Genomic DNA, 15,203 nt, shown 5'->3' with positions numbered 1-15,203 from the left:
AACTTCTAAAATCAGAACATATCAAATGACTGTTTTGAATATTTGCAGTAGGCATCTGTACAGGGATGCTGCACAGTGAGGGAGAGAGATGTTCATTAACAGGATTAAATGCTATGGCTAATATTATAAACAGACATGGGATGTGTCAGGTATGTGACAGGCACAGTGCGGGGTAAGTTTTAGTGGAGGAGGGGGTTTTAGCAGGTTGTTATTGTCATGGATTACTCACTGCCAGTTGATCTGCCTATTGCAGTAATCCACTATCTAAGCCTTGCAGGAAAGCACAAACACACAGGAGTTATGTTGCTCCAATGGGAATGTCTAGAAAACATCTCTTTGTAAGCTTATGGTTGAAGCTTATTGATATTTTGCCTTGGTCCTTGCTATTTACTGCCTGTGGTGACCCATCTTCAATTAGCCAGTCATTATGCCACTCCCTCTGACCTGAGAATCCAATTATATGATCAGCAATGTCTGTTTTTTTCCCCACATTTCTCCATTGTCTCCCACTGTATCTCCTCATAAAGAGTTTATAGTGTTTTGATTTGATTCAGGACTTGATGAGATATGCCCATGGTTGACTGGCCAGGGGTGTGGGGCCTTGGGAGCTGTAGTTCAATGATTGAGAAGTCCATGGGGAACTCATCAGAGACAGTACTCTTCAAAAGGATGCACAGTTTCTGTTCCCAGTTCAGCACTAACAGGAAATTGAATTCATCAACTCATTATCAAGCCTCAGAGTAGTCACGTATTTTAAATCAGTTGAGTTGGTGGGGTGGAACAAATGACCCTTTAGGACCAAGGCTGCAGAGTGCTTTTTAAAGTCAGTCACTACAAGCTTTGGCCTTTGCAGCAATACCGCTGCAACTGTCCATCTTAAACTGTTAACAGCTGGTAAGTGATCCCAGGACAGCGAACAAAAACACCAGCTGTGATTCCACAATGAGGATTGTGATCTTAGCATGGCAGGAACACAGGGCAACATTAGGTTTCAGTCATGGTAAATATTACTGGTATGATTCACCACAGTTTGGCCTTTTTCAACAAATCCAAAGGCAATTGGTGTTGTCTTTGTGTATGTGGGAGCAGATGCAACAGACATCACAGAGGTAATAAATGTGGGAGTTGAGCCTGCTGTGGCTGCAGGTGTAGGCCTGCTGTCGGACATGAGACTTCTGCAGTCTAAGGAAATGTCAGCAGTCTATGTCTCTTCCTAACCCACACTGTCTCCCCGACCAGCCCATTTATGTCAGAAAAACCTGCTTTCTTCCCAGAGGAGAGTGAGGCCACTAGAATCGCCAAGGCAACTCCCCAGGCAGAGAGGGGGGAATTGTGCAATGGAGAAAATGGGGAGGGGGATGTAAGTAAATGAACTGCGCCTGGAGAAGAAAGGCTCCTTTAGAGTCCTTTCCTTGCCACATATGGGCTCATTCCCACAAGCACAAGGGACGGAGTGAGAGATATACTGGTTGTTACAGAGTGACAACAGGTGGTCTAATGACGTTGCACAATTTGTCAAGTAGGAACTTTTCAATCACTTCTGGTATAATTCATTCCTGTGTAAGGGAGAGACATGGATTGCCCTTAGGCTTGCCAGGGAATCTGGGCTGTATTCATACTTCATATTGTGTAGCTGCTGTGAAAAGCTATGGACATACTGGAACATCATCACTGGAATAGTGCTTGTTAAAGAAATAAATAGTCTCTTCATGGTTCATAAATGTGTCAAATATGATTTTAAGTTAAGGGAAACTGCAACTGGAGTTCTATTGTAGCCTACTAAGGAAACCTGGATAAAACCTAACTCCCTTTTCCTGATTAAAGCCCTTTATCAATAGATACTTCTATAGAAATTATTACAAGTTTGTTGACAGAAGAATGAGTCTTATGAACAATATTGTGACAGCAAATACACATTTATAATCCCTTAGGTGCCCTCAATTCAGACCCTCCATGATTGTGCTCACTTAAGACGTTGAGCCAGGCTGTGTTGGAAACAATTGCTGGACTGCTCTCAGACTGGCCTGCTTGACATTCATAGGTGGTGTCGTCGTCCAGTTGGGCCTTTTCAATCTGAAGATGATGCTGCCCTGGAAAAGATATGGAGAAATTATTTTTCCGACATCTTCTGTTATGTTCAATAAATACACATACATCATTACACACAGGAAGGGTTCCTTTAGTTTTCTTGTTCATATTCCACTGATTATAAAACTCCCTGTTGATAGCCACCTCCTGTAGGTCCTGTGTTGATGTCAGTGTCTTGAATCATCCTGAAGGCAATTTAAAACTTTGGAAATGGGAAAATTAACAATAAAAGCAATTTATACAGTGACACGCTGCCATTTCAATTCTGTGCAATAATAATCTTGACTACTGATGTTTGGTTTGGTTTAATTTGGTTGAAAATAAAAAAACGACTTGCTTATTTCTCTGAGATGAAATCATCTCGCTTGCTGAGAACCTGCTGCAGACATTTCTACTGACATGCAAGTGGTCTATACTTGTAACACAGACACTTTATTTCAGAACAAATTTCCAATACTGGAAATGAAATCCCTGATTCACAACACTGACTGAATAAACTGTCTATTAATTGATGCCAGGCAGAGTCCTTCTCTCTGTATCTCTGCTCTGAGATTGGCCCTGCCAACAGGGCTTGATTTGTTTGATCCACCGCCATAACCTGTGGGGATTAGATGTTCAGCGCTGGTTTTCCAGCTCCTGATTCTGTGGCTCACAGCCTAACATGTGCAAAATAGTATCTTGGTCTGACAACTACCCAGTCCTAAAAATGCATATGTCAAGTAAGCTGGCAAGATAATTAACACCAACCAGAAGCAATTTTCATATCCAAGTTATCAGCGAGTGCACAGAGAGAGAGAGGGGGGATGGGGGGAGATTCAAGGTATTAATCATATTCCTCTTTCCTGAAATCACAAATACAGTAGTGCAATCAAGCTGCTGGGAGGGTGGAGGTCTATTTATGGTGGGGGAAGTGGCAGATGGCTGCAATGTAATTTGCTTACTTGTCTATTATCATATATTTATTTCAAAATTTTGGATGCCATATATCTACATAGCCATTTTATTGGCAGCAGAGTATAATCTTCCCTCTGCATTTGTATTTTGGTCTTAAAGCGGAAAAACATATTGTGTAGGTTGCTAAGGCTTGCATGCATTCAGACAACCTTTTCACCTTAATTTGTCAGTCAACTGTAATCAATACAGTATTTCAAAATATGACATTAAATTATAATGTTATATGTTTATTACTGCTACAACTACAATGAGTGTAGACTGACTCAATGTGCTGTGCATTGGCTTCACCGTTTCCAAAAACACAAGGAAAACTAACCAACAGCTTTTTTTCCCTCGCACTTAATCATTTAATACTTTTTCAAGCCTTATAAGATTTATCAAACTTAAAAATGACAGATTCCAGGTGCTAACATGCCAGATAAACAAGTAACATTTAGATAACATTGAGATGTGACTTCAGTTTAACTGTTAAATATAAATATTATCTGTTCGTTCAAATAGTCTTCACAACTGTTAATTCATAATTAAAGCTTCTGAGTCTGAGTTATTGCCATGTATAAAGAAATAAAACTCAACCTTCCCGTCTTTTGTTCTGTGTGTAGGTCTTTACAAAAACACGACATGCTACATCTTGGCTCGCGTACTTGCATCACTGCTGCAGCAGAAGGACATTAAGGGTGTTACATTTAGTCCAAGTATACGCTGAAATCAGAGCTGGCCTCTCCTGTGCACCTGCTTCAGTGTGTGAGTTTAGGCTTTTTAAGCATCATTAAATATCCCTGTTGGTGACAATCAGTGAAAACCGGTGAAGTAACAAGTGCAGTCAAGTGCCATCTTAAATGATTTTGCAGTGTTAAGTGATTGCATACGTCAGTCTGCAGTTTGAGGTTTCTTTTTCTGGTAAAGTGTACCTGTGCTGATGGATAATTTATGCATGGGTCTATATTTGAGTTTTGGATTGTGTGTGTGTTGTGTTGTTTTACACATTCACATTATGAGGACAAAAAGCAAGTCCGCACAACGTAAATCATTAAAGTTTACGGTGAAGACATGACATGTTGTGTGGTTAGGATGTTAGCGTTGGGTTAACTATATTTTGGTACCTTCCGAAGACATCCAAACCGCGTTATACCGTGAATATCGTGAGATCTTCATCATGAAATATGACCAAACAGTGGAGGCCTGCGACGGTTGAAACTTTGGTGCAGTTCCAGAAGGCAATACGTACAGCTCTTTTTGGATTTTCATTTTACCACAGACAGGCAAGAAACCATAGGATACCTTCATGGACCTTGATTTTCTACATGAAAATAAAAACAGTGGAAAAATTTAACAAAAGGGGGAAAACAAATCCTGTCATATCCTCCAATAATACTCTTAATGAGTTTCCTCTAAAGGGTTAAGGACAGGTTTAGGCCAGTCATAGTTATGATTAAGGATAGAGTAATTCTCCATTACTCCAATTAAAGTTAGTGAATTTAATGTCCTCTGAAGTCATGGAAACCAGACTGTGTGTGTGTGTGTGGTCTTTTGTTGATATTGACATTAAAACTGGTAATTTTCTGATGGACAACTAATCAGTTGAAAGAAAAAAATCTTTATGTTTGTGTGCGTAAATGGGCACTGGGTATTTGTGTATCTCTGTCTGTCACCAGACAAACCACACTGTAACTGGGAGGTGCATCTTGTCTAGTTGCAGGCTGATCAGGAACAGATGCTCTTCTTTTACTCGAGGATTGCCTTCTAATTGGCTATTACTTTTTATAGACTGTAGTGCACATTCTGCAACACTCTTTATTTCCTGCCACATTTCACTGATTTGCTGACACTCTTGACACCATTGCTTTACTTTCTTGTCTTTGTCTTAATATGACAGTAGAAAGTGTGTGAAGCTGTTGACAGTCACATCACCTCATTGACCCCAAATGCTTCCCATATAAATATCCAGTGTGCCATAAGATTCCCATACACTTATCCCAATATGAAGTGTTTCATCGATAGCAACATCATCTCATTTACTCCTAGAGTCGGCAACATCAATACCATTGGATGCATCTTGAGCTGACAGCAGCACTATATAAGATTAATTATATTAAGATTAATATAACAATGGCAGTTGTTTAGTATTGTTTTCTTTGGATTGGAAGACTTTAAATTACCCTTTTCATATCTCATGTCATGTACTGATTTTTTTTTTTTGATTCTTTATTAAACTGAATTACAAGCCTGGTTGTATTTCAGTGGTCATACATCAAAACACAAAAGGCCATAGACCATATTCAGAGATCCCATTTACCTCTCTTGGGGTTTCCAATCATGCTGTAGCGTGGAAAGCCTGGCAGGCTTCTGTGAGGTCCCAAGAGGAGGCCATCTTTGACCCACTGTACAGTCCCCGAGGCCCGCAGCACCTCACACCTCAATACAGCTGTGGCTCCCATGCGCACAGTGAGGTTCCTGGGCTCAGTCCTGAAGGCCTGCTGGGCCTGTGTGCCTGAAGACACAAAACAGCTGGAGTTGGGACACAGAGCAGGATAGGATTTAATGTAATGATGTGGACAAGTACAAGGGGTGAGTGTGTGCATGGAGTGTTGTGAGAGGAAATGAGAAGGAATAGAGGGAGCAAGACAAAAAAAGAAGAGTGTAGGTAGCTTGACATAAACATGCACCACAGGGGTTCAGTCATGTGATCTTTTGTCTGAGAAGGCACCCCGTTGTGTCTGGCCACATTATTCATCCTGGCATATGTTTTATTGATGGGAAACTGCGGTGATACGGCCCTGAAAATGAGTCAATAAGGTAATTACTGCAAATTAAATCCCCTCTTGGCCATGCAGATAGGGTATTGTGCAGAGAAAAAACATGTGGCATCAGAGACCCTGTTCACCTGTGGTTTTTCTTCAGCATCGATGTACCACCAGCTAATTCCTCTGGGGAAGAGTAATGATTATCACTTTAATCCCCCTTGTTTGACATAGGTGTGGTTCAGCCATCCTTCAGCCAGACGACACTCTGTGGTGCAGTGTGCTCGAGTCAGGAGCAGACCACCCACAAACCTGCACAATGGGGCTAAGATTATGTGATCATTACATCGTGGACTTTGAATAAATTCAATTGAAGGAGTCAAACACAACTGCATTTCCCCAATTAGTGCCTAATATCTAAATGTGAATCTCATTTAAACAATGCCCCATGGGGAAGTCAGGCTGATTCTGCTTGGCTGTTTGAATCTTGACCTTCACTGAAGCACTGACCAAGTGAAGTGCATACTCTGTTGCATCTGACAACATGAGTGAGATGCAGAGCTCTCAGATCAAGGCTGAACCAGTCACCTCACGTCAAATATGAAGGGCAAGATTAGCCATTACAGAGGATGCATACAAACAACCAAACACAGGCGCACATTTGCATCCAGTTTACATACATGAATATGTAGTGTTGTAGTTAAGTGATCTACAGTGGCTGCTGAAACAGCATTACACTAGTTTTAGATACACAAACACTGAAATCATAATTAAAATGTTGTGATAAGACATTTTCACTCATTGTTGACAAACAACATAATCTGTCTTTCAACAAGGTTTATAGGTGCTGTACATGTCCCTTTATGGATATCAGTAAATCAGTTATTAAATCAATCATTTATAATCAGTAAACTGAAGCTACAGCTTTTGCAGTAGCTAATAGTGGCTAACATTAGATACTGTAGTGCAGAGGTGTCAAACTGGCAGACCATGGGCCACATGCAGGCCCCCCAATTGATTACATGCTGCCCCCCCTACTTGATATCATGCAGACCATGACCCCCTCTGTATATGACTTATATGATTCTGTGTTTTAATTACATTTCTCCTTTGTGTGAAGTATCCATCATTCCATATCAAAAAAGCACTTTCACTTTAAAATTGCATGAAATATTATGAATACCTTTATTACGACATAGATGAGACATGTTTGTTGTTTCCTGCTCATGGTCCCATTCTCTCACTCTTAGCTCTCGGCCAGTTAGTCTAATGATGATATCTGTGTCTTTAAACCAATTGAGTCAATTTAAGAGGGATTCAAAGATCCATTAGCATTGGCGGCCATTGCCCTACATTTTTTTTGCACTTGTGACCAAACAGTTCAACTAAAACTTTAGTTGTTGGGAATTGATTTTCTTAATGCTGACTGGTATAAATGGAAACCTGGAAAAAAAAGCTATCAGCAGTGATACGGAAGCAAAATAGCAAAAAGCAGGTTATATATAAAAAGTGATGTATGACATTAGAATATGCAAGGTTCCCCTTTTAGATCATGATTAGTATTTCACTTTGTCTCATTTTACCTTCCTCTAAAGTTATCCTTGGTATTCTGAATGGAAAAAGTGGTCACACTTGGCATTAGGGCATACTTTAAAAAGACACAATGTATAAGATGTAGATAAATGTGTCCACATCTGAATTGGTCCATTTATATAGCCACTCAACGCTGTTTGACACTACAGTTTTAAAATTCACCCATTCACACACATTCATTCACACATTTATATAGCATGCTATGTGCAGCCCATTTGCTATCACACATCTTTCATACGCATTCACACACTGAGCCAAGGTCGCCACTCGTCTTACCCTTCCCTTCCAAGTGTGTTGGAGAACCTATGTAGCCTCCAGTTAGCATCAACGCTCCAACAGTGTTTAATTTGTCCATTGTGGACTGTTGTAACATGATGGTCCATGTGATGGCTGAATCAACAGCCACACCATTACATTACAAGTCTGGTAATCAACAGCTGACAAGGAAAGGGGGGGCTATATTGTGTTTTGTATTAAGTGTAGGTATTGATTGTGTTTCGTCTCCCCTCTTTTTTACAAATTGTCTGATCAGCCTGTATACATGTCCCCCCTTTGTCAATTGTGGAGTTAGTTATGTGTTTAGTTAAGCAGTGAGTAGAGTGAAGTTGACCCCTTTTACTGGGCCTAGATTTCTACTGATTTGCACATTCAACATGGCCCCTTGACTGCCTGGTCCACGAAAGTCCAAAGTGTCTCTTTCGTGGTTAATGAAAAACAACAATTCATACAATCAGGTGATTTTTTTAAAAATAAGTACAATTATTTTATCTTATCCAAATTATCCAAATGAAATAATTGAATCTACATTTTACACACTGTACCTTGAATAACGTAGGTAGCTAGGTATATGATAAGGTGCTAAATTAGGGCGGTTAACCAGGTTAATCTGATTGTTTATATTTTAACTGTAAAACCTTATATGAGGACCCAAGCAAATAAGGCAACAAGGCAGTACAGCAGCTATAATGCTACACTGAACATATAATTTGATAGCTTCCACTATATCCTATACTTCTTCTTCTTCCTATTCTGCCACTATAGCTAAACATTTTGCTCTATTAGGACATTAATGTTTTGTGTTGTTTTTCTAATTGGACTATTTCATCATTTCCTATATATTAAAAAAATTGCTATTTTTTTCTCAATTAACATGAATAAAAAAACTTCATCACAGATGTTCAGCTTCTCTCTAGTTCCACATATTTAGATGTAAAAAACTTAACATATAATACATTTTGAAACATTTCACTTCTTTCCGAAGGCTATTTTTTCTATTCAAAAGAAGTGAAATGCATTTCAGACACTATCATTTTCTACTGTTTGCTGGTTCATTGAAGGTAGACCTACTCCAATGTTGAAGCTTCATTCAAACGTCTAAACATTCACATTAAGTGGAACATCCCTCAATGCAGCTCTTTCTCAACCTTTCAGCCATGAATTTACACTGATTTCAGTCTGATTGTGTAACAGTAACGGTGTTAATGTTTTCATAGACATAAGACGGAGAGGGAGATCGAGTAGCCTTTGATGCTAAGCTACCAGCTAGGCTGGGATAACAACCGTATGTGCCTACAATATCACTAAAAGGCTGTGTGGGCCATGATGAATTAAAGAAAATCACAAAAACACAAAAACCATAGTCACAAAAGCAAAAGTCGAGTTGTGCTAGAGAACAGAGGTAGACACAGGATAACGCCAGTCACAGTCACACATTGCGTTGCAATAAAGGGACACGTACAGCACCGATGCCGTGGCCATTGGTTTTGCTGGAACAAGTCTTAATACAAGGTGCCATCATGTGCATTTGTGTTATATCTTGTCTTCCTCCATCTAGTTCATACCAGTATTTCTTTTTTTGTGAGTATCACAACAGCCCTAGTGAATGTATTCATATTTAGTTTGTACTTCTGATCCCTCTCTTACCCCAGAAGAAATAGAGGCAGTGCAGTGCTGAAAACGACACAATCCATGCTGAAAAGAAGTCCATTTCATCAGTGACACCTGACCTTCGCCAATGCTGGAACAATGAAGGAAGACAAAGAGACATATAAACAACATACAAGCAAACATGAACACCACATACCCTACAAGACGAGTATGTAGGCATATGCTTTTTCAAGGGCATTTGGTAAGCCGTGTTGTCTATGAGTATGACATACTTTAGCATCAGTTCGCAATTGAATTAACTGATTTGACATCTGATTCAAAATATGACAAGATTCCAAGCATATTAACGTTGCATTATAGCAACTTTAAATCAATCAATCAATGTAGGGATGAGAAATTGGTGAGGACATGCAAACATACTTTTCTGAAAATGCAATTGTACTAACTAAGCTGCCAATTACAACCTGTGTACATGTTTTTATGAAACTGGAGACACTCTCAGGACAATGAATGTGTGCTACTGAACTAAAAGAACAACTTGGAGTTAAGAATGTAGGTAGTGTCGTGCATCTGTGCCCACTGCATCTAATAGTCTTCCTTATTTGACCGGGAACAGCCCTCTGTGGATTTTCAGTCAGTTTGTAATCACTTCAATTTATCTGCTGCAGGAGTGGAACAAATAATAGTGATTTACTTAATTGAAAACTAAATATTTTCTCATCTGAATAGACAAAATGAATTGAAGGCAACAGCCCTTTGACGCATCTCCCCTCAGTCGATTAGTTGCACTCCAACTGGTTTTGATAAGAATTAACTCACACTCAATTATTTTTTTCACTCTCAAAACATTTGTGTATTCCAGAGCCCGCAGCACACACTCTTTGAAGACACAAGGACAATTACTTGTCTCTTCGGTGAATAGGAATTATTCTCTACGGTTAAAAGTGCCTTTCCTCTCTTTATCTCCATCGGTTTTAATATGTAAAAAACAGAACAAAAAACTCTATCATTCCATCATTATCAGGTCTAGCGTTGACATTTCTTCTTTTTCATCACAGCTGCATTTCTTCCATTTCTCTTATGTTTGGCCAACACAAAAAGATTGCCGCAGACCTCATGAGTCATCATTTTAATTTGGACTCTTAATGAAAGCAGACGCAGCCTTCCGACCTCCCCCACATTCCCATTACCAAGTCAAACACCTGCCTTAATTGTTTAAAACACACAGCCTGTCATTAGAATGTTGATTCACTGACGTGAATGTTTGTTTTAATTATATAAAAGAACAGGGATTGTGAAGCTTTGGGGAAAACTGCAATATGCAATTTTGCTTAAAATTGAACAGATCCTCAAATGTAAGAAAGACCTATATTTACAACAGCACTCCATGCCACAGATTTTCGTATCATATTCTTCAGCAGCATTTTAGAAATCCAAATGAGAAAACCTGATCTTAAATTTGATTTGCTCGAAGAAACAGGGCTGTCATTCTCCTTACAGGGACATTAATGGTAGCTGATCCTTTCAGCGTGACCCTAACAGGTAGTTTATTTAATGATGTCTTTAATAACATCATCAAACGACTCAATACACTCAATCACAGAACAATTTAATGTGAAAGCCCATGAAATCAGTCAATGCAAAGAAAATTAGGTTTCAGCCCCCATGTAGCCACCGAATTCAGATGTGGTTCTACATCGACATCATTCTCTCAAGCTGTGGGTCAATTTACTGTAGATTATAGAAGCAGCTTTGTGAGCCATTATTGCCTTAACACTGAACTGCAGATAAAGATGGTTTCTAAAGGATACAGATAAGATTATCAAAATAATCTTATCACACCGAGACCATTGTCCTTTAAAACATGGCATTATTTAAGCAGTCTGATTACACAGACCTGGACCTTTAGAGGAAAGAAAGAGCAAATCATATCAGCTTGGTCCAGCAGTTCAGCAGCAGCTCCAGTGTTCATGACCAGTGCAACTCCAAGGTAGTTAAAGAAGCCAAAGTTAGATATGGTAATGTGTTTTGTGTGTGCTCCCTTCGGCTCAAAGTGTTCAAGTTTACTAGATTACTTTGGCTTCGCGACACACATTCACAAACCTGCTCTCCTCAGGAAAAAGTTGAGAGACAGAGAGGCAAAACCTTCTTTCAACCTTCACCAACTCAAGCATATCTGCCTGCCTAGGGTGCACAGAGAGAAAGAGTGAAGCAGGCAGACAGTCACACAGAGAGAGGGCATACCTTCGTCTTAAAAAAGCTCTGAGTCTTTGAATAGGTGTGTGCATTTGCATGAGAGAAAGAGAGTTGTGCTTACCTGTTGAGTGATGCCAAGGCTCAGGAGCGTCTTTTTGTCTTCCTGATCTAGAGATGGCTCTCTGAACACAAGTGAGCCACAGAGATGTTAAAGAATGCCAATGGGACCCCTCCTTCCTTCACTCCTTAGTCTGAGACAGAGGCAAACAGATGATATGAGACGAGAGATAGAGAGGAAGAAGCAGAGACTGAAGAATGAATGTGTGTGAGAAGTGCTGGTGGAGATGGTTACAAGTGGAGATCACCTGAACAGTAAAACAGATGTCAAAAAAACAATAACCATGTCAACGATGCCCCAAGGATTCAAAGGATTTTTTTTTTTACTTCTAAGTAAACACAGTAACAAAACTCTTTTAAAAAGCTGTTGGACCTCCTTTTTCAGCAGAACTGAATAAATATCAATAAAATCTTGATAAAGTAGCAGTGAGCCAGTAACAAAAATCGGAGGAACATGCCTGTAGTTTCCTTCTATTCTGGCATTCTCTGAGGTTTTGTGAATACCATTATTTACTATTTCATGACGGCGGGGTGAAAAAAGCAAAGCAGCCCTCAAAGATACAGATGCAACATAGATGTCCTCACAGCAGCTATTTTGTAACGTAATGAAATAGAGTATCCATCGACATTACAGTATTTCCTATACTGAATACTCCTGGGGTAACCTGGAAATGGAGAAGGAAACAGCCAAACAATCACCACCCCACCCCACCCCACCCCCTTTGTCAATTATATACACAGCAGTGGCTGGAGAATACCACCATTTTCTCAGTGGAACAAATTGAAAGCTTTTCTAGTCAGACAAGACTTAAAGGTCAGGTTTATTTTCCACATGCATGTATTTTTCATTTAATCTGCCGGGAGTCCACACTTGAGCGGTCACCCTGTGTTGTCGAGAAGTATAAGCCATTTGCTCATAAACACGAAAGCAGTAATGCTGCTGCACCTGTTTTTCCACCACGGGTCACCCATGTAGTAACGGTAGACCAAACAGAGCAAGTGAGAAAAATGGGAGCGGGGAGGGAGTCTCTCACATCTGTGCAGCAAGCAATAAAGAAAGAATGATAATGACACGTACACCCTCATAGTGGCACCGATTCAAGGGCTGTATCTTTATATTGTGTATACTGCACAGTGCCAGTGTGTGTTCTGTGTGTGCATGTGCACAGGCAGTGTGGCCCAGATGTTAGCAGCTGGGTTGTGTAGTCAAAGCTGGGCCCACAGACAGTCATTAAGCCCAGCAGCCCAGGGCTGGAAGGTTAATTCCCCTGCCTGGAGGGGTATATAGGTGGGAGGCAGGAGGAAAGAAGGGAGGGAGGAGGAGGATGAAGTGGAGAGGCGGCAGAGGGAGCAATGGGAGGCGAGGGGGCTGTGAAGCTCAGCACTCAGTTCACACAAACAGCACTGTCAGCAAGAGTGGAGGCTCTCTACTACCAGAAGAAGGAGGAGGGAGGGAGGGAGCTGGGGTCTGACAGAGAGGTGGTGAGGGAGGGAGGGAGATGGACAGAGGACCTGAAGATGAATGGTGAGAGGGAAAATGCAGGGAAAGAGGAGGGAGATACAGTAGGAGGGTAAAAAGAATGCATGTCAGAAGGTTGGACAGGCAGAGTATAAGATGAAGGGGACATGAACGAGCAAGGTAATGAGGCGAGAGAAACGGATGGAGGAAGGAGACAGAAAGATACTGTAAAATGGGCTGTAGAGTGATAAATAGAAGGCAAGGGAGGAGCAGGAGCAGTGGGGAGAAGGGAGGAAGGAAGGTTGACATGAAGAGTTGTTTTGAAAACCAACAGGAAGTCTACTGACTCATACCAGTGCAGCAGGAAAAGCAAAGAGGAAGATTAATCAAAGAAAGCAATAAGCACTATGGTGGAAAGCAACACAATATGCGGAAGAAGGAAAGATGGGGTCATGTCCAAGAGATTGATTCCAAAAGTGGAGTAGGTTCCTGTGTGTATGCCTGTGGGTGTGTGTAGTGAGGATGGTGCATGGGGTGGAGGGTGGGGTGCAGTGTTTAAATCATGGACTGCCATAAGCAATGTAGAAGCTTAGCTTCTGTTGCTTGTCAAAATAAAGGGAAAATCCATAATTACAATATAAAAATGACACATTGGTGTCAGTATCAAACAGTTTACACAGGCAAAGATATTCAGCACACAATGTGTGATCCTTGCCAAGAAGAGGATTTAACTAGTTCAGTGCACACAGTTCTTAGGAAGCAGTTAATTTAATGAAAAAGGGCCTCAGTAACCCTTCAGTACTGCTGAGGGTTCCAACAAAGACCTGCAAAATTGTCTTTGTGCACTGAGCTGGAGAGGATTGCATCCACACTCTGAGCCTCGGCATTAACTACAGCAATCTGACCTGATGATCTGATTGTAGTGTTGGCTTCAGTTGCCTGCCACAGTGCAGCTGCCATATCAGTGATGCTTCTGTGTTCAGAATCTGTGGACAAGGTCAACGTGATTCCCCCTGCCAATGTGGCTACCAGTAGACCACAGGAGAAGGAGATTCAACAGGCAGCCATAGACTGAGAGAATGAAAAGAAAGCAAAAATGACAATTACGATAAAAAACAGCAATAAATAGCAGTAGGTACTCCATGTTTTCTTTTTGCAGGTCTGTCATAGTGATGAGGTCTGGATCAGGACAAGATCCTTGTCCCTCTACTATCTCTGTGACCTGTGGTGGATCAAATGATCCAAGAGGTTGCAGAAGGTGCATGGGTCAGTGTTAATGACTTTGGAAAAAAAAAAAACAATTAAACTCAGTACATTTGTTACTGTTCCTGTTAATCCTAGTCTTCATGTCCCAATGCATGTTGGCAGCAACATGGATTCAAGAACTGGGCATGAGTTTATGTGTGTGCGGGCAAATGTGCGTGTGTGTGTGTGTCTGGGGTGGGATGGGAGGGAGAGGTTTAAGACGACCAGCTGTGGTGCCCACATTGGGAAGGGATTATTTCCCAAATCTCCCCCGTTTATCTCAGATGCCTAACGAGCTCCCACACAATCACATTAATTCACTGATACTGCAACTTTGATTCTGCTTTTAATAACAAACACTCCCAACCAATAAAATGAGATCACGTTGATGAGATTTTATATAAATCTTTGTCTAGGTGCAGTACAACATGATGAGGCTTACAGTGCGAGTGAGTGCATCTATAAAAGATAAAGTCCTCATCAGAAAAATAAACAGCATTAGCTGTGGGAATAAAACTAACTAACTAAAAGGAGAGTAAAAGAATATAATTGATAACCCTATTTAGCTGCTGTGTTATCCAAAACAGAATCAAACAACTGAAAAAGTAGCTGACTTCTTTGGGAAAATAGAATAATTTATCTAATAGATTCCTCTTGTGTGAAGTCATGAGGTCAGAGGTTGGATAGGATCGCTGAAAACAATATTATTAGGTCAGTGAGGGAAGAGGAGCAGGGTCAGATAATGAGACTCAATCTGGCAGAGTGAAAATGCATGGGAGGGAAAGTGCTGACACCTCCCTCGCTCTTGCTCATCCAATTCCCAGCACTTACTCAGTACTGCTGATATTCATGCCGAGCTGTCCGTCCACGGCCCACAAACTTTAACGTTCCCCGTCTCCACCGCCCCATCTATCACCTCACCG

At 40.7% G+C, this 15,203-nt stretch overlaps 1 protein-coding gene across 4 annotated transcripts in view; it reads right to left on the bottom strand.

Annotated features, from left to right (window-relative positions):
• nphs1 (NPHS1 adhesion molecule, nephrin) overlaps positions 1-11,641 on the bottom strand; it is a 37,506-nt gene extending 25,865 nt beyond the window's left edge. For 3 of the 4 annotated variants that reach the window (XM_044034991.1, XM_044034993.1, XM_044034994.1), the window contains exons 1-5: positions 11,581-11,641; positions 11,367-11,447; positions 9,300-9,393; positions 5,339-5,533; positions 1,968-2,090 (exon numbers count right to left, since the gene is read on the bottom strand). In XM_044034991.1, coding sequence (XP_043890926.1) covers positions 1,968-2,090; positions 5,339-5,533; positions 9,300-9,363 — 382 coding nt within the window. In that variant the 5' untranslated portion in view covers positions 9,364-9,393; positions 11,367-11,447; positions 11,581-11,641. The remainder of the gene's footprint in view (positions 1-1,967; positions 2,091-5,338; positions 5,534-9,299; positions 9,394-11,366; positions 11,448-11,580) is intronic. The other variant, XM_044034992.1, reaches the window with a different exon arrangement.
• Between the last annotated feature and the right edge of the window lie 3,562 nt (positions 11,642-15,203).

The sequence above is a fragment of the Solea senegalensis genome, linkage group LG9 (genome assembly GCF_019176455.1).
Source record: "Solea senegalensis isolate Sse05_10M linkage group LG9, IFAPA_SoseM_1, whole genome shotgun sequence".
Classification (NCBI taxonomy): Eukaryota; Metazoa; Chordata; class Actinopteri; order Pleuronectiformes; family Soleidae; genus Solea; species Solea senegalensis.
Note: the sequence above shows the minus strand (reverse complement) of the source record. Positions and strands in the feature narration are given on the sequence as shown.